General features: G+C 37.8%; 1 protein-coding gene across 3 annotated transcripts in view; it reads right to left on the reverse strand.

Annotated features, from left to right (window-relative positions):
- Positions 1 to 23,522, reverse strand: part of LOC309436642 (ubiquitin-conjugating enzyme E2 E2) — a 207,927-nt gene that overhangs the window by 173,660 nt on the left and 10,745 nt on the right. For all 3 annotated transcript variants that reach the window (XM_082045982.1, XM_082045981.1, XM_082045980.1), the window contains exon 3: positions 21,263 to 21,313. In XM_082045982.1, the coding sequence (XP_081902108.1) occupies positions 21,263 to 21,313 (51 nt within the window). The remainder of the gene's footprint in view (positions 1 to 21,262; positions 21,314 to 23,522) is intronic.

The following is a 23,522-nucleotide window of genomic DNA, read 5'->3' on the forward strand; positions in this document are numbered from 1 at the left end:
CCCTCACAAAATAAACCAAACTGGGGATCAACCGGTAAAAAAAAACACAGTGCCAGTAAGAAACAATTTATTACGGATTTGTGCCTCAGGGCTGAGATCCCCTGTGGATTCTCTAATGTCTAATATGGATTGTATTTACATATTAATATTCCCACAAGGCAAAAGTCTCTTCTTTATCAGTCATTTGATTTTCAGGAACCTCATATGAATTTAATATATCTGAAACCTCTTTCCCACTATCAACTGTGGTTGAAATTTGGCCAGTGCTTGTGGGAGGGGAGAATACTGAGAAGAAAGAAGCAGCTGACAGGATTGACAGGGAGATGTAAGCAAACTAAGTGCATAAATTGCATTTTACAGCAACTCTTACTCGAAATCACATCATCTGATTAAGACACTAAAAATTCACACCTCTACACAGACCAAAGGTAAGAAAAGAAAACCAGAATTTAGGACTTAGTTTAACACCAGTAAAACTGCTCCTCTCACAACAGATAGACCAAGTAGGAAATATATTCTGAAATTCCAACTTCCTTAATAATAATAAGCACCTTTCTGGCTCTTCCTCCTTGTCCAGAATGCACCAAGCACTACTTTATTTTTTTTTTTTTTTTTTTCTGGATTCTCTGTTTTATCATTAGATGTGGTCTATGCTGAAGTGATATAGCTGTATGACTTAGAAGTTGAGTATTAATTCCACACACCTGACAGCTAAATTAGTAACAAATACAGTTCCACATATGCTCAGATACAAGGAGAGTGCCCTATTAATTCCAGTCAAGCTTTTTGGGAAGTATGAAAATTGTGACAGAAGGCAAATTTACCTCATACAACAAAGGCTTGTCACTTATCTGTTGATCCAGAAAGACACTGCAGAGTCTTTATGTCTAAAAAATAGCTACAATCACAGTTCTTCAGCAATGGGTATCTTCTCATCCTTATTGAGTAAAGGAATCACAAATCTCACCTGAATCAGGAACTTCACTAACAATCAATTCCCTTAGCAGAAACCAGCTCGGAGACTACAGCCTCTCCCAAAGGTACACATTTTCTTAAAATTATTGCCAGCGTAATAACAGCAGTATCGTATCTCTGAAGGCTGAAGGTCAAAGATGAACTTCATAACACCAAAAGAATGCCAGTCAGCTCACTGTCCTCCCACAGTACCTGGTATTTGGCAGCCTGAGGCACAGAGAGAGAAGGTACTGTGAAAATTGCCTGCTCCAGCTCTCCAAAACAGCAGATCCCTCTTAATACTATGTGTGGTGAGCACAGATGGAGGTTCTTCCAAAACCCAGCTACCTCTTAATATTAAACACGTCCCTAAACAGGAACTTTTGCTATCCAAAGAAAGTCGAGAAGTGTGTTTTGATCCTTTGTGTTGCTTCTGAGATTATTTCAAGAAAGAAGCTTTTGGAAGAAATCAGCTCTCTGGTTTTCTGGACGTTCTGTTGAATATGTGATGAAAGGGAACATGTTGCCTGCCCCCTGGCCACTGGCACACGAAAGCAATAGCTGCAAGGATTACATGTGGGCTCTGGGCCATATGGTGTGTAGGCTTATTGTGGGAATTTAGCATTTTTTAGACTCCTACTTTCTTGTCAAATTGGTTGAAATTAGCCACTGGGTTTCCTCTCTAAAAACTTTGGAAACAACACTGTGATTGTATAATCTTATGCCACTGAAAACCAGCTTAAAAGGTAAACAAAAATACCATAAGAACTATATCTGTGCTCTTCAGAAAGGCAAGATGGAGAAGTTATAGGAGATGCTTTCACAAACAGGGATATTTACTGGAAGCTGGAGCTTTAAGCTTAGCATTACAGAAATGAGTATATATTACAGCATACAAGCTTAGTGCTATGAAGGTTTAAAATAGAGTTCAGAAGCTAAGCCAGTTTAAGCCACACAGTAGTATTCCATTATCCTTCCAGAGAATAGCACAGAGTATGTATGACTGACATACAAAAACATAATCTTATTTGCTATTTAGCTATTTCTAGAAACTCAACATTATGCTAGGTTGTCTGCAAATAATAAAAATGCTGTTTTGTGAATGAAACAATATATGAAGTAAAATAATACAGTATTGAGTTCTATATGTGATGAAATGCTTCTAACCTCCAGATAGTCATGTTAGAAAGGAATTTATTTTAAATGTATTATGACCACATCTATTCAACATATTGAATATATGAATATATTGATACTCAGTCTGGAGAGGATAGAAACTAAAAATCGGGATTGCAGACAAAGTTGAATGATCATAGACAGGTGGGGGAGGTTGTTTGCTTTAAACAGGGCACAGTTCCTTATTCACTGCTGCAAACAGCACATGCTTGGCATTTCATTTTAGCTGAAAAAGTTTAATCATGTAGCAATCAACAAATTGTCTATTCATCTGTGCCAGTGTTCTGAATTATTTTAATGGACCTTCAATTGCTTACCAAAATGCCTTTCCATCTTGTCTCCCATCAAAAGGTAAAGTCCAACTCAACAGATTTCTCATTAATAAATACCCCCAACCTAACCTAAAGTCAAGCTTCTTTTGTCTTTAACAGAAGTTTTGCTATGTGCCCTAGTACTGTGCATCCAGCATATTGAAGGGAGGTAATCAAGCCATTCAGATTACAAAAACCTACCTACTACCTGTGGACTAATCTTCTGGCCTCTCTTGGGACACACACAGGCACAACAAGTTTAAAGCCATGAACAGGAATAATTTCTGGAGCATGTTTTGGCATTACACAATCATTTAAGACCAACTTGGCAAGTGAAGATTTCTCAGTTAATGTGTGATGTGTAACATGTTCAGCATGCATGCATCTGTTGTGTGCAACTTATAGATGCCAGCAATACAAATACTCTCCTTTGAAGATCATTTGGCCAAATGAAAAAAGTAAACACGAACCAACCTAACAAAACAAAAACCAACAAATCAAAGAGACAAAGATTGAGAGATAAATCAACAAGAGGGTTACAGGGACAGCACAGAGCAATTGATGTCCAGGATATTATTCCCTGTTGCTAATGCTCAGGAGAAAAAAGGTCCTGCAGTGGGAAGGGAAGGAGACAGGGGGCTAATTATCAAACACGCAGCCAGTAATGATGCAAAGGAAGACCATATGATGATCAGCCTTCTAAGCTCTGAAGCAGGTGACCTAACTTGGCATTTGTGTATTATCCCAGAGAGTGCTGGGGGGAACTAGTCCTCGTGGCTCCTAGGAGTAGTGACAATGGAGGAAGGGCTGGGCGAGATATGGAAGCAAGATTTAGGAGTTAGGCTGAAGCTTGGGGCTCAAAGTGCAGAGCCGTATGCTCTGGAGGGCTCCTAGCACTAGCCCCTGGGCTACAGACAGCACAGTGGAATAACTGGTGCAGGGAAGAGTTCAGCTTTATTTTGAGAGAGAGAACTTTTGGATTGCATGGAGTTGATACAGAAAGATGAATCATGGAGGGGGTGGGGGAGGTGGGTCATCACTCCATGTGCAACCTTTTGGAAAGTAGAAGAAGCCAAGCATTCCACTCCATGTCTTCAGGCATATCTTCCCTTTTCTTTTATGGGGAAATACCTAAAAGGATATTAAGTTTCTACTATACTCCCTGATCAAATCAGTTCTCAAAGGTAGCAATAATATATTCTCTCTCAAAGAAGAAAAAGTTTGTTCAACTTGCAATTACATGATATTATCATTGACTTGTCTATTTTAGGTTAGGGGAAAGGCTGGTAGAGCAAAGACAATATTTACCATGCTCCAACCATATTCAGGTCTCACTGAGCCCTGAAAGGAAAATGATACAAAAAAAAAAAAATCTCCAAGGAAAACCAAACAAGAAGTATGCTAGACAGCAATGGTCTCTTGCTCTCCCTGCACACACCCAAAGAAAGAAATATCCAACAGTATTTTGATTGCTGGACATTACCATACACAAACATATGTCTAGGAATCAAGCACAGTCAGTCAGAATTCCTATTAAGACTGAAGATAAATAGAGAGTAGAAGAGGCTCTAAGCTGATGAATCACAGACTACAACTGAGGCAAAAAAAGAAAGAACAAAAATGGTAGTTAGGCAGAATCAGCCAAATTTAGCCAAAGATAGTTATCCTTATGTCAAGCAAAGACACAGAGAAGAAAAAATGCTATTATAACATCTTAATTTATCGACCATGTCATTTTATTACAAAGCATCATAATTATCAGAGTCAAATAAGTTCTTTCTCACCAGGTGAAATGATAAGATACAGTTTGACTTCAGAATGGTAAATACAAGTGTAAATTTCCTTCAAAGCTAAACTACAAGAAAATTAAAATCACTGAAATTCAGAACTAAACAAGTGAGTTTCACATTCTCTGTGCAGTAAATAAATAAATAAAATCAGTAAAGCCAACACTGAAGCTATGCAACTACATTTGGTTATTTCAGGCACACAAAGTGTAATTGCAGCCTTCTGAGCATGTATTTTGCCCACACACAGCAAGAGGACAAATATGCTGTGAGATGGTCAATAACTCAAATTCCATTTTTACACGTGGTAAAAAGTGACAAGACTGATAGCAATATGCCATCCATTCTCATCAGTCACACTTAGTCCTCAGATCTCCATTATCCACAAATCCTGCTATACAATCAAAAAGAAAGAACTACTGAATTATTTATTAAAACTGACACCATCAATTATGCTTGCACGTAAAGAGTCACTGAGCAGCCATTTAAAGAATTAGAATGCACCTTTTGGTTACTTTTGAACAGCTTAACGACTGCTCTGCTATGGGAGAGGGTGGAAGCTCTTCTCAGACATTTTACATCTGAGAAGTTAAACTTGCAAAAGCATCATTTTCTGTGTTTCTGGCCAACAAAAGCTGGACGTGTGATACCAATATTCTTCTTTTTCCTCCAACATATCACCTTTTGACATAATCTGAAGAGTCTACAGAGGCATAAACTAAAGTTACAGCCTCGGAATAGCCTTTCTACATTGCAAGGGCAGCAACACTGACCATCATCAACGCCAACAGCCCCAGATAATGAAATGGGGTACAGGTGATATTTCTTGGCAGCCAGCTCAACTCAAAACCAAACTCCTGATCTCTCAGTACAAGCCAGGCAATGCAATTGTCTTGTACCCTTTCGGCACATGGCGTCCTTTTTAATTCACACGTGATTTTCATTAAATTTCTATCACCTTTTAACATCAGTGTTATTAAGTTCATGTTTTAAGAGATGAGAATGACTATATTATTACTGCATAGCAATACCCAAATACTAACATAACATTGCTTTCAGAAGAGTGGGTTACATTCCCCAAACATCCTGTCTAGACAATTATGCAAAGCCATGGCGCACTGAGTTATTTCCCAGCATCACCTGGTGGCCCTTGCTCCCAGTGCAATCACAGCTATGAAAGTTACTCTTTCAATATCAGCCAGGAGGTAGAGAGAAACCTGGAAGTAATCTAATAGACAAATGATATATAACCCCTCATATATATGCCTTTCAGCATGGAAAGGTGCCCAGATTCACACGGTTTCTGTTCGTGGTGGTGTATAAGACACAGTCTGTGCCTGTAACAGTAAATTATACATGCCAGGGCTGTCTGTGGGCACTAAGGCCAGCTGGCACAGAACAGCTTGTGTCCTTACTCCCTCACCCTCCAAAGTATGCAACAGCCGATGGGAATGTCTTTCAGCCTTCCTCTTCACCGCCATGCTCAGGATTTCTTCAGGAGAATATTGGTTGCTGCTGTCCAAAGCCTTGCCAGATTGTTCTAATAACTAAGTAATAAAAAAACCTGAGTTTTATAGTCCAAGAGCTCACTCTGGTATTGTTCGTTTTACCCGCAGAGATCTACGTGACAAGTCCAGAGGGCTCACCTCCACTTTGTAACAAGAAGTAGCGGAACATAAATGAATACATAAATGGAAGTAACATAAGGGGCTAGAATAAACCATGACACAACGCAACAGATGAACATCATGTTACGAAAGACATTAAATAGCTATATTAAAGTGCTTCAGAAGAAAGAATGGAAGCTATTAGAATAGAATCATACAATCATAGGATCACAGAATCATAGAATAGTTTGGGTTGGAAGGGACCTTCAAAGGTCATCTAGTCCAACCCCCCTGCAATGAGCGGGAACATCTTCAACTAGATCAGGTTGCTCAGAGCCCCATCCAGCCTGGCCTTCACCGCCTCCAAGAATGGGGCATCTACCACCTACTTAATTTCTGCATTTTCTATTTTTTTTCTTCAGGAAGAACTACCGAAAAAAGTAGCAAAATGGACAACTAGCTGAAGGCTTGCCTAGGCATAAACTTGCACTGTTCAAGAAAAACACATTATTTAAGACTATTTTTAGCTAAGCCATTCAAAAAGCTGCAGGAACATTTAGAAACAAGGTTTACATTGATTCAATTTAAAATCAATAGACTTAATATAACCCTAAACAAGACTGAAACTAAAGAATTCAAAAATCTATCTGGACACTTTTTAATTAAAAACAGTTTAAAACTAATTCAACCAATTCATCAGCTTTTGTAGCCTGCATATTTAGATAAAGCTGACAATTCAAGTCACTGTATCAAGGGGATAAAAGAACACATAGCAGAACCTGGATGAAACCAGTGTAAGGCTTGCAAGTCAATTGTTTTGCTAAAGGGTGAGTGAAATGGTGAGCACAAATTATCTGTAAATTCAATGGAAATTTTAGGACCAAATGGCATTTACTCTAGAAAAACAGACACTAATATATTGTCTCTCCACAGATAAGCAGAAAATTTACCTTTTTCTATCCACCATACAAGCATTCTGTATTTGATACTGAATTCTCAAGAGAACGACCACTTTCTATGACTGAGATGAAGACAGGAAGAATTCACAGTGGAATGCTGTCTTCAGACTTGCCACAGAAGGACACAGAATTTTGTTTGAAATAGTAGGGAGAATGAAAATTCTGAAAGTGAAATATGAGAAGTTTTGCATTTATCGAACTGACTAAACAACAGCACAGTTTTATGAGTCAAGCATCTTTGGATTATTGTGTAAACTCAGTAACAGCTTGGGGATTTTATTTTTTTTTTTGCTTCCTGGCTGTGTTCTGGGGTGGGGTGGTTTGTTTTGTTTTTTAAAACTTGCTTGCAACAAATTCAGCAAAGTAGATTGAAAAGCATTGACAACACTATTATGCAATTTGGTCTTATCTCCATTACTTATCACACTGCATTGCTACTTACAATTCTGTTTATTCATTTCAATCAATACATAGTCAGAAAGGACTCTCATTTTGTAGCCTCTGTAATTGCTACAGTATAAATCCCGAAGTTACCTATCTGTGATAAACATTCTATCATTTAAAAGTAACTGTCTTGCTCCCAGACATTTCTCACCTTTTCATATTTGCATAAAGTAAGCTCTTATTGGTTTAGTAGTCTGTAAGACATGTAGCATTCGCTACACTTCTACAACACATTCACTTATCCAAGCAAAAAAACCTTTCATTTATTTCTACTTGGTAACTCAGTGTAGGTGACCACTAAAATTAGACATTATCTGTGCCCTTTATGATAAGAAAAACATGAACATATACTGAAGTATTCATATGAATAACCCAGCTAGACTGCTTCTGGAATTGGACACTCTCACATCACTGTGGTACTTACTAATCATCTCTGCGTGTTTTCTCTTTGAAACATTGTTCTGTTGCTGAGCTATAACAAACAAACCATGTATGGCTGATTATACTACTGCACTAACAATTACAAGTTGGCCCTTTTCCATTTTGTCTGTTAAAATCTTCATTAGTCATGTGGAAAGCTACTAAGCCATACAGAATCTAAAAATGTTACAAAAACGTATGGAAGTGTTTAGGAGTGAAAACAATTCATGTTTCAACAATTCAATTTATGTTTCTTACCCACAGAACTATAATGCATACTAAATAAGAGAAATAAATTAACAAGTAAGTCGTCTCTTACTAGTAAGTAATGAACTGTCCTCCTACAAAAGTAATAATATGCAAATACCTTAGCCAGGAATTTATGGATGGTCGTGGCAAAAAAACCTCCCTTTAAACTGCTGAGGTATGTTTATTTTATCTTTACTTCTTGAAGCCTTAAAATTAACCATTCTATCATTTTACTGTGCTTTGTGCAAATTTTAGACATATTTACAATGTAGTCTGTCTAGTAGAGTTACATCACTTATTTAGTTTGAAAATTGTACCAAATTAACATTCTGAATGATTAAAAAACCCAAACAAATAGAACCCACTTCACTGGAATATTAGTAACAAACAAATCACTAAACATAAACTCAGAAGTTTTCACATGAATAAGGAAAAAGCCAGTACGGCAGTGAAGAAAAGAACAGTATCACAAGTATCAATATACAGCTACTGCTGCACCAAAATAATTTCATGATTCTCAAGGCTAAAAGACCCGTGCAGCTAATAATTTTTAAACAGCACAGGGGAAAAAAAAATTCTCCTAGGGGGCAACAGGTGGAACAAAGTGCATGCATTCAATTCAAATATTTCAAAAAGAGGGAAAGTTACAGGGTAAAATCTTAATTTTGAAGACTCTAGGGTGAAAGGAGTTATGTAAATTGAACAAAGCCAGTCCCAGATCTTGGGATAGCCTTGTGGTTCTCTTTGATATAGGACTACACGGTTGCATACAGCTGACCAGCTCCCTTAAAAAGTTGTGCAGCTAACAAGAATACAAAAAAAAAACCCAAACCACAATACACAACCTGCTATCTTATACTAATATTTTGCATGTTCTTGCATTATTTCTCTGGCCACAGGGCTACTTACAATTCCCCAACTCTACAGGGAATAACTGAAAGTTATCTTTAGAATCATTGTGAGATGCATGGAGTAACACTAAGAATTTGTAAGGCATAGTACAAATCATAAACCTCTCAGATACATCAATAAGGTTGGGTCACAATGCACAGGGAGTCATCTCTAAGGTAACAGTACAACTGCTAAAAGCAACCACAGACATAAAAGAATTAGGATGTGTTGACAAGAGGAACTCAAGTTTAAAGTATTTCCCCACAGCCCACATGAGGGGAAACCCAGTCCTTCTAAATACTCAGCATGTTTTTACTACAGCATCCTTTAGTGGTATTTATACACAGTGATGACCTCATTCTCTAGCACAGTGAATGAACATGAGAGAAAAAAAAATATTTTGGTTGTGTTATTTATCAGCATTTGGGCTCATTTAAATACTACTTGAATAACAATTATCTTTCTCAGCTGAGCAGAGCATCAGGTTGGCAGACTGTGCTTCACTTCTTCTCAAAGTGACAATTAACCTTGATATCAGTCTGCAAAGTGCTCTGTGCTGGCAGCAGAATAAAATTATCATTAACATATAAATCATAAAGATTCTACTGAAACCGCGATAGCTGTAGTCCCCCAGCTATTTGTATTCAGTAAAGAGCAAAGCAGGTTGTTGCAGAACATCTTAAAAATGCCTCATCCTACAGCCACCATATTGTGGGCTTTTGAGGTTGCATTTGTGGCTACCTGAAAAATGTATGTTTCACATATATGGCAGAACACTCACAGTTAATATACATTATTAATTAAATATCTCTCAGGGAGGTTTGCAGTGCAGGAGGTCATTACACTTGAATCATGAATTTAAATCTGATTTACACTACAGCAATATCAGACTCAAATGAGATTTTCAAGTTGATTATGTGCTGCCTATCAGCTAGCAAGTTTCCCATCCTGATGACACTTGTCATCACCTGACCTTATTCTTCAAAGACTACAGTTTACAAATAAAAAACCAGAACAAAACCAAACCAAACCAACAAAAAACCCCAAACAAACAAACAAACAATCACTAAAACTTCCACTATAATTCCGTTAATGCTGGATCAAAATTTGAAACAGTCCTCTTGTATTGATGCCTAATCGCTGTGTTGACGGGCTGTTGAGGAACATACTCAGACAACCAGGATTATGGTAGTTGTGTCCACAACAGCCCATTGAAATCCCATATTAAATAGATGCTTCTTCCCTCCTAGGCAGCCCAGACACGTAGCAAAGGAAGAAAATTGAGTCATCTTCTCTAAAAATTTCCCACCTTCAAATGTGCAATGACAAGCGACTGTGAAAATGTTTACAGCCATTTTTGATACGACACTTCATTTTTGTAATGTGCACGCTGTGTGTCAAAGTGTTTTACTGTTCTTGCTGCTACCAACAGGACATTGCTGTGAATAAGACGTGGCAGTGAAGCAAGCCCTCTTTCAGAAATACTTTTATAGACTGACAGGTCTTATCTTATCTGTAACAGAACACAAATAAGACAAACAGCTAATTATCAGGGGACACATTTGGCATTGGGTTTTTCCCTCTACTAGACCTGGCTCTTTTCTCCGAGCCGGACTACGGCAAATCTTACTCAAGTACCTCGGCAAAGAGAGAGGCAGGACAAGGAACCTTCTCTTTGTACCCTAGGCACAAAGTGACTCCAGAGGATTGTTTTTTGGCAGGCAACATGGCAGATGATTGTATGCAGGAGATACAAGAAGCCATGGTTGTGTTTCTGACCCAGACAGCCCAATCAGTCCTCCGGGATGGGTGAGGTGCAGTGCTGAAAGGTATACTCCCACCATGCGTTTTGAATAAGCCCCAGTGTCTCTCATAATGCCAGCTGCAGAAAAATGAACTTACTCCAGTATAACACGGATAAAGGCTAATTCTTCCCCAGTAACCGAAAGCCAGACACTCTTCCCTAAGAAGTCAAGAATGCCCTTCATTTCAAACTATTCAACAAAACCTGAAATAATGGGAATGCTCCATTTTCATGCTAGAGACTCGGTCAAAATTCCTGTACAACGTTCAAGCTCAGTTAACTCCAGCCAACAGCTTTAACCCACAATACTTAATGAATCCCAACCACTGTTACTTTATATTACTGCAAAGGCTACTGCTGCATTAACCATAACAGTCCTGAAACTGGTTGTCCTGGGAAACCACCCTGGCTGAAAGCTCCACATTTGAAATTCTGTTTTCCCCCTGGCTTGCAACCCTGGTCTAAATGACACAGCTATGAGCTTGGCAATCAATTATTTACATCAAGAAATCTGAAATTGCATGCTAGGCAGACATCTAATTTTTCCATCATAAACTTCTCTGAAAATTAAATGTTACATTCCATCCATCCTCTTTTGAAGGGTTATAACATGCCTAATTTTATAGGTAATATGTATATTTATCCTATTCAGGCAACCTAAGACAGCAAATAGGGAAACTGTACAGCATTTTTAAATTTTCTGCTTCACATCTATGGTAAAATGACCTTACAACTGACACCATATAGTTATTCTAAGCATATGGTAATTATCTTAAAACCAAAAAATAGGTCGCAAGTATCAAGTCCTAAACTCTGACTTATTGTATGTAAACAGACTAATCATAAATTAGTGTAATAGAACACTCAGTTGTCATTTTAGAATTAGAACACCTTAAAATGTAAAATAAATCCAATTTGTTACTACAGGTTTATATGCATTACTCATATAATTATGAGTGATGCAGAAGATACTGCACTGGTGCCATAAAAAGAAAAAAAATCCTTTGGCAAGTTATAATAGGAAGGATAATAATCCCTGTTAGATTTATGATGTATCTTTTCAGTGGTGATTACTGTCAATACCTCCCAAACAGAAGTTAAATCTGTTAGCATCTGAGAGCAGCTAATCTTGCAGAAATAAAAAAGCCTCCTCCCTCAAAAACCAACCTGTACATGAGGCGCTCATTTTGAAGGAACTAAATTATTTGTTATTTCTCCACTGACCAACAATATTATTTTCTGATAAAGCAATTACATTATGAAGAGTCACTGCTACATTTTTTACAAAATGACTAGAGCCAGACAATACAGAACAAAATGCTTTTAAAAGCTTTAAACTTCCTAAGAACTATACCAAGCTCCAAATTTCATACAAGTTATACTAGTTTAAAATAAAAAAACAAACACTGAAACCAGAAAAACCTTGAGAATTTCAAGCTTTGTCAGCTATGTCAGTGTTACTCAAAGAGTAATTGTTGTAACTGTGTACCACTAATCTTCAAATATAACTTCATCTCCTGAATTAAGCATAAACCTTTATATTTCAATCCTAGCTACAGTCACCGTCTTGGCGTCCACAATATTTACAATATTAAAAGGCTGAAGTGTCAAAAAAGCATATTATCACTCACCTATAGCCTTCTCTAGGCACAGGATGCATCTTAAGTTAATAAAAGCCACATAAACATGGCTTTTGTGCAGACAGTAAATTATGTATTTAATTGCACATTTCTCCCTAAAAAACAGAAACAGTTGGCTCTCTGCTATTTTTGTTAACATTAATCAGAGGAAACTTCAGATTCTGGCATAAATTTGACTATCGTATAAAAGGTAATATTTAAAATACAGAATGCCTTACCACACAAACACGAGCTGCCATATGTGAGGCACTGCTAAGCATGGTTTCTATTAAGCCGACACACAGTAACTGGCTTCTTTCCAAGCAACATGGAAGTGTTTAAAAAACCCAGTTTAATCCAATTCCACAGCTTTGAAACAAAAATAAAGTGCTGCAAGGACTGTTAAAATGAAAAATTAAAGGCATGTAAATAAATGAAAAAATAATTTGTCAGGGAAAATGAAAACAAATATTATTTCAAGTAGATATCTTAATTGTAATTAGCAACATTTGGCATGTGTTATGATATGATTCAAAGCTGCAGCCAATTAGATACCCCCAAAAGCTTGTAACAAAGCTGCAAATGTGTAACTGCAGCATAAATAAGTTTTACTGCACACCAAGAAAACGGCACCCAGATCAATTTCATAGTTTGCTTCCAAAATGCTGTAAAGCATGCTCTCTTACTAGTTCATGACTTTTCAGTCTTAAACTGCAGCTTTTCTGCCAGATTTTGGAAAACAATTTGATTAAATTCAGACTACTAATTGTAAATCTGCACACATTCCATGTATACAAGAATAAAAGACAAATTACAGCACTGCCTTAGACTGTCATGCCTATGTAAAACCAAAACATAACCAGCAACAACAACAAAAAGAAAAAAACAAAACAAAACAAAAGTGTATAATTTAACAGCTGTTAAAATGCTGTAGAATTGTGGCATTTGATCTGAGAAAGACTGATTTTTTTTAAAATGGATTTCCATCAAGAGAGGAAAATACTATTCTTCCTTTGGAAGGAAGAAGAGGTATACGATAGCATTCAGGAAATAACATGAATTTGATGCTTTTTAAAAGTTTTCTTAAAAAGGAAATTAATTTTAAGTATCATATAGAAGATCAGAGTTCAAATTCTGCTCAAATGTGGGTGTACTGAAGACAACAGCATTAGGCACTTCTGAGACTGTGCCATTTATTTAAGGAAACAAATACTTCATTATCAGTAATGCTGTCAGTCCCAACCAACAGACAAAGTACCTCACATTTGCCCCATTTATTCAATAATTAGTAATTTACTAAAGGGTAATGAGTTGCTAATAAAAGCATGTTTCTTACATGATTATCATGAAATGGCAGTGACTGCTTGTTCAGTGCAATAGTACGTGCGACAGTCACGCTTTCAAATAACTCTGCTCTATCAGGTTTCTGTAAATAAAATGATCCTTACGTAGTTTCTATACAAGTCATTAGCCTACATTTAGACAAAAAAAAAAAAAAGGAAAAAATCCCCACAGAAATAGCCAACTAAATTTAAAAGCTACACATGTAGATATTTCCTTGCAAGGTCTCCTAACAATGATGCAAAGTCTCAGCCAACGTGGTTTTGTTTCCCTTGCTGGCAAGAAACGACTGTTTATTTAACACATGTTTTAAGGTTTGGTGGGGGGAGAGGTTTTTTTGGCATTGTATGAGGGTTGTATTGAAGAGATTACAAAAACATGCATATATAATACCAGTTTTATCTTATAAACCAAATTCAGGCTTGTGGGGAAACCAGCTGCAACTCGATATGAAACCACTGGAAGAAGATTTCTCAGTTCAGAATTTCCCACACTAAGAGCAAAATGTTTCTTTTTACCCTTGGTACAATCCTCCACGCCACCTTCCCCACACTTGCAATTTAAACTTTACGAAATCTTGTACACTAAGCACATTGCAAAGATCAAGGATTGTTTCCATGTCCATCACAGGCTCGTTCTGGGTACTTTTCTGCCCTATACCTGCTTCAAGGAATGTGTGATCATCATGGTCCCTCCTTATGCCCCAACCTCCACTCATTTTTCTGCTTCACCTGCCCCATGGGATGCGCTCTGGCATCCCCCTGACCTTCCATATCTGCCCTCACACAGAGCTCGCTGAAGTACACTTATTCTTCTCTAATACTATTTTCTCTTTTCCTCCTGGGAGAGGAGTCGTCATTATTTGAAAACTGGGAGAACTGGCAGAAATCATGCGGAGGTATTGTTATGCTGGGAAGTATTAATGGGAGTTGTCAGCCAGTTCCTTACTTCATCAGCAGCAAGTGAAGTTGCCGGCCCTGGCGAGCAGCCAGCTGTGGGCTCCCTTTACTGCCTTTATTTATTTTTCTCCCATTCTCATCTTCATGAAACTTGCTAAGGTTTCTAGCCAGCAGTGAAGCTTTCGAGTCCTGCATCTAATCCATCCTAAAAATCACCCCATGACTGCAATCAGAAACTGAGTCAAGCGGAGATTCAGAATTCAGTTTATTCAATTTAAAAAAAAAAAAAACACAAACAACAACTCAGTGCTGTCTAATGGTTTTTCATATCAAACATACATTTTCAAAGATATCACATCACTAAAGAAACATCAACTGCATTTTAGATGGCCAAGTACACAGCATCTTGACACATGGAAGACCCACAAAAGAAACATCTGTGTGTTATTTTTTAAAAACAGATGCTTTGTGAACAATATGACATTGAAAGGTCTAGAGTCACTTTTACAGTGAAAACAAACAGATATTTTTAAAAGTGTTTTAATACAGTTACGTGCTTTAGAACGTAGAGCACAAGTCATAGTGTCCTGCACTGTCTTGAAAATAGCTAAAGAAATTTAAAGATTACATAATAAAAGTAACCTGACACTCTTCATCCAAGGTACTTCAAAGTGCCAAGGTAATAAATCTAAAAAACTCAGCAGTTATAAAAAACAGGCAAGTTAACTCAAGTGATAAAATATAGTATAGTTGCTATTATAAAATACAATCTCAGTGTGATCGTTAACTTGCATGTTTTTGGGACATATTTCTTGCTGCTTTTGAAGCAGAAAGGGAACCAAAATTAGAACATAAAGCAGTTGCAATGAGCACTCAAATACACGTTACATTCATTTTATCCTCAAGTGAGTGTTGATACATCACAGATTTTAAAACAACAGGATTCTGCACGTTAGTATCAACCATTTCTATGCGTATCTTTTAGATTGTGTTCCTATTTGCTGGAATTTCTTAAGAGGCCTAGCCAGGCAAAGTTATATATAATTTTCTTTGTCACATTGTCTCTAGAAGGTTGTAGAAAACTAGCAGTAGACCAAAGTAAGCCTAAAAAAGCAGAAGGGGAACTCCATGGGTAACATAATATAACGGGAAGAGAGCCCAGATTCATACCAAGGAGGCTGGAAATGTTGGTGAGGAAAAACGTTCAGAGCAAGTATTCCTTACTGCGGTTTTCAACCCGCTCACCCGCTAGCATCACATGCATCCTGGTCATGTGCCTATGGCAACAGACTGATGGAGTCTGAACTCAAATGATCAAAATCACTGATCACAGTCCCTTTTAGAATAAAAATATGAGCTGTTATATCTTGAGGATTTTTTGCCACTTGAATTTTGTGCCTAGATCCTCCTTTGGTGAAATCCCTATCAGAGGATGTAGGATTAAGCCTTTCTTTACCCAGAGGAGCCACTATAGTCACATACTCCTTCTAAGGGACACAACAACAATTAGTATGATGTCAATCACCCTTTGCACTTCCAGAGTTTTATGGAGGAACCAAATAAAGACATGCTGTTCTGTGTCTACACTGCCTCAAAGTTTCTTCTTTGGTTACAGAGCAGGAAGAACCTCACTGACATAGCTTGTGCATTCTGTACATGAGTAAAAAGAACTCAACAGGCATCTAAAGGTAGCGAAATAGGTAGTGGTCATTACCTAAGCATACGCAGTGTTACTGAGCAAGATCTTAATTCTACCAAAATCATCACATAAACTCTGTGCAAGCTAAAGGAGACTAATCAAAAGAGAAGCAAAATTAGGTTGAGCAAGTTGCATTAAAAACAGAATTCTTCCAGCACTCAAGAGGAATTGGTTTTTCATTTTACATTTGGAGAAGGTATTTATCTGCTTTCTCTAAATATTTTCACATTTACTCAAATATTTTAAGGAAATATATATAACCAAGATTATTCAGATGCCTCCCGCCCCCAAGCCAAACTGATGCTGTGAGCATATGGTCTAAAAACTGTAAGGCATCTCCTTGTTCATACTAGAAAGCTATGTGAGTGTCCATGTGTTCATGTGTGCACACAGGGAAGAGACAAAGACCTCCTTAACAAGTTCCTCAAGTGAGAGAGAAGGAAGGAGACTCAAGTAGGCTGGGGCAGCACGATAGATACTTGATGTACCTGCTGCTCTAGGTTCCTACATTTCACAGAATCATTGAATAGTTTGGGTTGGAAGGGATCTTCAGAGCTCATTTAGTCCAACCCCCCTGCAATGATTAGGGACATCTTTAACTAGATCAGGTTGCTCATAGCCCCGTCCAGCCTGGCCTTGAATGTTTCCAGGGATGGGGCATCTACCACCTCTCTGGACAACCTGTGCCAGTGTTTCACCATCCTCATTGTAAGAAATTTTTTCCTCTACATCCTAGAGCAAGGCAGACAATATTCTCCCCCTGCCTAAGTCTTCCCATGCAATTGTGCTAACATCTGTTTTCTGCTCCTGACACTTGTGTCATCTCCTTAGCTTTAAAGTAGCACTAGGCAAGAGTTTAAACCAATGGCCCCCAAAAAAATAACATAACATAAAATGACATAATCCCTTTGAGTTGTAAAGATCACGGCCTCACTATTTTGGCAAAAAACGAGCCAGAGCAATATTGAACAGGAATGTCAGGCTCCACATATTCATTAGTAGCACAAGAGGCATCCATGAGGGATGCTGACCTCTCTCCCTAAGCCAAATTGAATAATCTTCCATTCGTCTCTGCACCACCCCAAAACCAACTGTGTTTTAACAACCTTTTCAGTGTGATTAGTTTTCATAAGCAAATACTAGGATCAGATATGCTGGGTGAATATCAATTTTGCAGACAGTATAAGAAGCAAGGAATTTATGTAATGGCTCCAAACTAATAGAAAAGACTACATGTGGGGTTTTAAATTGATCATTTTGGAAGGAGAACCACTCAATTTGTCCACTAAGCTGCACAACCCTTTAAAGAATATTTCTAAGCCTCAAGCATCACCCACATTGCTACAGGGAAAAAGAAATAAAACGTATAACACATAAAAGGAATTGCAGTAAATACACAGAAAAGAATAGTGTCAAATATGTTAGAGAACATCAAAAGAAAACACGAAGAAGATAGAGAACAACACTGACTTAATAGGAAAATTTTGAGCAGTTGCTCCAAGTGGTGTCCACAGAGAGCTGCTATTTGCTTTGCACTGGCTCTCTTTGTTTCCAGCTGCTAAATTCACATTGAAATAAGCTAAAAACATATTAAATACTTTCCAAATATTATTTTCCCATGTAAGCAATTGGTATAAGTTGCCACAGAGATGTGTTCTCTTGCCAGTGAGAAGGGAAATAGTATACAACACTGACAATAGAAGTTGTATTCTATGAAATCTATTGTCTTGGGCAAGATGCAGTCCAAAATATGGGAAAGTTTGAAAAGCCATTATTTTAGCTACAAGAATTCCTGACTATTCCCCTCTTCCAGCAACGCAATATATATGAAAATGACACTTAAATATGAGGTTTTTATTGCCCGTGAGAAAAGATATACTCTGCACTACTCAGAGGTATATTATGTGCAACATTTCTAGCAATCAAGCTTTGGTATTTCAATGAGGAGGAAAAAAAAAGAGTGGCAAATGTCTACAATTTAGGTATACTGTCTCCTGACAAACTAAAATTTCACAATGCTCAAGATTTAAAATACAAATGTACCCACTCAGCATTTAGGACTCTCCTTGATGGTAAATTCATCTCTATACAAAAGTAAATGGGGGAGGTGGGGGAAGGATGGGACAAAACACATAGCAAACCCCATCCAGTTCTTTCTGTTAAATGTGAATTCTAATAGGCTTTTTTACGACATGCCTTACTCCAAAAATAGCAATGATTACACTGTTCAACTCCCACACACCCTCTAACTTGACTTTTTGACACTTAGAACATTACACATTCTCAGTCCTGAGGAATGATGCAAAGTTTGGGAAGCCAAGAGGACTCTTTCTATCGCCCGGAACCCAAAGTACAGAATATGGAATACAGCAGTACCTAGGGAGGCAGGCAACTCCAATTTCTTACAACATGAAATCCTGTTTTAAAGACAAACGTGACAGATTTTTTTAGGAACTCCGAAATCCATAGCTTTCCATAGTTTTGGAAAGAAGCTGCAAGTCGCAGCAGTGATAATCTGCCAATTACAAGACATGTGTGAGCAAGACATTTTTGTCTTCCAGACAAACAAGAAGATTATACAGACTATTCTCTTCATGGGGATGAGGCGGGGGAAGTGTTAAGATCGCAGCTGCTGCAGAAGTGGAAGCTGCAACTCCCTTGGAGCCTGTACCGACTGCGTAGCCAGCCTAGCGTGCCATTAAGGGATGCTACTGTACTATAGATACTTTTCCATTTTGGTGTTTTTCCCGAATGAGACAAAGCTGAAGCTTTGGTCTGCTGTAGTTAATGGAAAGTCTTGCAACACATCTTACAATACTGTACCCAAGTTCCAATTCAGCTCAATATCCTACCTATCAGAAGTTCCTAAATAACTACTCAGGGAGCATTCTTGAATAATACAGCTTTTCTTCATGTCTCGTGTGACAATTAGTTTTGAGATTTATCACATTCCTACTGCCCAGTGATGATTTATGTTATACTTAAAACTCCCCACTGAAATAAAAGAGGATACACAGTGAAGGTAAGCTGGAATCACAACCATTTCAAATAGCCTGAATCTGTAAGGAACTTATCTTCATGAAATACAGGTGTTTTTTTTTTTTTCCAGAAAATATAACAACTCTTACAACAATGATCTAAGTTTCACTAAAACAAGAAAATGAGTATCAATACTTTAGAGTAAGACATACTATATTCCAGCTTGGCTTTCTTCATTATATTGAAGAATCATATCTAGCTGATTTATTTATTTTGTAATGTTTAACTATAATAGAAAATAGATGAAGTTCAAATGAAAACACTGTTTAGACTGTGTCAACAGAGCATAAAACTAAATGAAGTGATTCCGTATTGACTATAAAAACATATTTGCTAATAGTAAAGTTACTAATGGTTATCTATCAAGATCACAACATGAAATAAGTCTGCATCTTAAGAACTATGTCAAAGCAGCAGACACACGAAGTTAGATGTTATTTTTTTATTTGGTAAAACAGCATCATGCAGTGCACTTTATTGCTATTTTATCATTAGTGTAAATAATCAAAAAACCCAGGAAATCTCCAGCTCACTTTATCTTTTTTTTTTTTTTAATTGCAAGTCACCAAAGGGCTTTCCACTAAGACAGCGAATGCTCACTTTACAATTGGTAGCAAAAGAAAGTCAAATAACAGTATCTTGTTTCAGTATACAACTGCTTTGTTACAACGGGAAGGATTCAGCAAACTAGAACAAATGACACTGCTGTAAAAACTACGAGCCTTCTGGACTCAGTTCAAAGACTTATGCATTCTTCTACAACAGGCTGAAGTTATATATTAATCTCAGCAAATCAATCCACTAATAGGCATCAGTCATCAACACCTAAGTAAAGATCTGCCATTTGAAACAGCTTTGATGTGACTGAAGACTCACACACAGTCGTAAGTATGACAGAACAGCTTAGCTATTAAAATGTTTTATCTAGCAAAGAACTGTTCATCCTAATTGACTGAAATACTCTTTGAACGCTATTATTGCAAGGCTACTTCACTACATAGCCACTTGACTTATATCTTAAGATCCAGCACGACCACATCAAATCTTGTTAGAATATTTTCTCACACATACTTTTGTCAAGAGACAGACCAAAACAATAAAGCTGACTGTCATTTTTACTACCAGTTGCTTAGTTAATTTGATACTGAAACGTACTTGGATTCATTACAAAAGCTGCAGGCAATCAGCCATTTCTATCAATCTTTCTTTTTACTGCACTAACAGAATGAATCCTACTAAACCCCATCAGTTGAAATGGGTTGGCAGGACCAGGTGGAAGATATTCCTCTGCACCAAGCCCGACCTCTCACCACAAGAGGTAGGGTGGTCAGAGATCCCCAAAGCAGCTCTGACCAAGCTCCAGCACTGACAACACATCAGGCTGACAGAGAAGAAGCCCGAGACAGTCATCAGAAAACAACTATATATCTCCCTGGCCACTGGGTAGCCAGGGTTTCTAGGCTTCCCTCATTACTCATTTCAAAACCATTTTTAAACACACCGAAAGTAAACATACCTGACAAAAACCAAACAAACCAACAAATCCACACAAGAACAAAGTCATTATTAGAAAGGCTATGCAATGATATATTCTACTTCAGGAAGTTTCCACTGAATATCATAATTGATCACCAGAAACACAGTCAGAGATTAGTAATACTTTGTGCCTGTAACATTTTTCTTTCTCCATTATATTCACAGTGTGTTAACAATTTGCAACAAAAAGGAATCAAACATACCAGCAACTGCCACCAAGATTACATTTTACAGAATCAAACAAAATGCTATTGATTTAATTCCTCAAAAGAAGGGTGATTTGATTTTTTCACCGTGTATGTATTAATGCATGATAATGCTCATCAGTTTTCACCATTACAGAAAGTATATCATATCAATTCCTTGTACGTGGGCAAACACATGTTATCTACAAGCTTTTATTCCAAAATTACTAAGTAATCAGCATAAAGGAATAACTAAAATTTACCGCAGTCCTCTATGCAATTTCCATAATTCCAAATATTCCGTTTCCACATTCTAGATTAATAAAATCCAGGTGAACTTACCTACAGTTTGGAGGAGGATCTAATGTAATTTCTGCAAGTTCTTTCTGAATTCTTAAGAGAAAAAAAAAATATATTATCAGGACTTTTTTTTCCAATATATTTCTTTCAAGTTTATAAACATTTCTACAGCAATCAATAATAATAAAATGTAATTCTTACTATTTCTGATGGAAAGCTGATGATATAAGGTTTCATGAAACCACTCAAGAAAATATTGAACTAAAAATCAAATATTTTCTGAAAAACAAGCCTCCAATCTGGGACGAGTTACGCCATGAGCAGCCACCTAGAAAATCCCCCTTTTTCTACAGGTCAGGATACTCAGCTCCTTTCTTCACCCACACAACAATTAAATGTCTTGTATAACCTCCTTCTCTATTTCCCCTCTGACGATATGCCTCGTAGCTCTTGCTCTCCAGATTATTTAGCTTCTTAATATACCTTGTATTGACAGGGCAAAAACCCCAACTTCATAGGTTGTCTATTACCCTTTTGGAAAGAGCCCATTCCAGTCTCCTCCATAACCTCCTCCTAGGTATTTTGGGGCTGCTATCAGGCCCCCCCCAAAGTCCATCCTCAAAGGGAAGTGCTCCAGCTCCCTGGCCAGGCTGGAGACCTGTCACTGGACTTGCTCCGAATTGTGTCTTCTGTGTACTGGGGGGCCCAATACTGGGTACTCATTATTCCACATGCAGTCTAATAAGAGCTGAGTGAAGGCAGATAAATCACTTTCCTGCACCTACTGACTATGGTCCTGCTAACACAGCCCTGGAGACTATCAGCCTTGGTTGCCGCCTCACTCCGCCAGAGTTCCCATGTCCTTCTCAGGAGAGCTGCTCCTCAGCCGGTATTGTTACAAGGGTTTAGTCCTTCCCTCATGCATGATGTTGTGTTTCTCCTTGTTGAATTTCACAAGTTCCCCATCCATCCACTCTTGCAGACTGATGACGTCCCCCTGTGCAATAGTACTGCCCTTGCCTGTACCACCTGCTCCCCTTAACTTGGTGTCATCTGCAAACTTGAGAGGACGCTCTGCCATATCCTCCAGGTCAGTGATGAAGACGTGAAGCTGGTGGGCAGGTCCGGTACAGATCCCAGAAGTGCTGTACTTGTTACAGGTATCCTACCGGAGCTGTTCCTCCAGGCAGAGTAATTTTGTTGTTAAGGATTTCTAGGTATTCCCAGGCTGATGCTCCCACGCCAAGTCCTTCAATTCCTGATCTCTGCCACATCTGGCAATATGGGCTCTTTTTCTTTATACCAGCAACTGCATAACAGCCAGTATCTTCCCCTCTGCAGAAATTTAAACTTGCAGAGTAGGAGTTTGCAGAGTTCCCAAAGGAACTTGTAAGAGTTTACAGTTCCCAAAGACTTGCCAGAGGATGATGCCATAAGCAGGATTGCAAAGGCCACCTTCCCTATAAACTACGCCCAATGTTTTTTTATAGGCTACTTCAGTGCAAAAACACAAACATTTAAAAGCAGGAAAATAAAAACTATTCAGTGCACCCTCAGCATTTTCTTCTTCCCTTCTCCTTCACAAGATTTCATGTACAGGAGCACATTGCTATTCCTGTCATTCCCTACACTAAGAAAGAAAACCTGCATGATAATACCACTCAAATTCCTGAGACACATGCTCAAGCCACAACCCCAAAGTTCAGGCCTGACCTGAAGTATACACAAATCTTGTTAAAAATGACCACCACCCATTTTGCACAGAAATACAGGCCAAGAAAATGGTTTATCAAAACAAATATTAAGTTATATTGGCATACATAACATAAAAATGAGCAGTTTAATCTCTATTTAATGTTAACGTCCCAATACAATCTTACATGCTAAGGAGTCTCACAGCCACTATCAAAATTCCCCTTATGCCACTCTGAGTTGATTTTATGGCTATAATGAATAAATGAACCAAAGGCAACAGAGGAACTGGCCTGAACCAGAAACTCCAATCCTTTATCATTCTCATTCTGAAATAATTAGGACATACGTGGGCAAGATTTGAAGGCAGAGGTAATAACAGCTTATTAGATCAGCTGATATGTTGTAAAAATAAAAACACTCTTTCAGACATTTAGCTTTTCTTCTAACTTCTACGTATCCCAATCCTACATACACACACACTAGATACTCCTGTAGAGGGGGAGAAATTCTATGTTTATTTGCTTTTTCTACTCATTGAAATATTTACATCTCCAGTACATAGAATTTCCCCGATAAATAACATTCCTTTCCTGTAAAAATACAGGCA

Source organism: Streptopelia decaocto (genome assembly GCF_964273445.1).
Source record: "Streptopelia decaocto genome assembly, chromosome: 2".
NCBI classification, from domain to species: Eukaryota; Metazoa; Chordata; class Aves; order Columbiformes; family Columbidae; genus Streptopelia; species Streptopelia decaocto.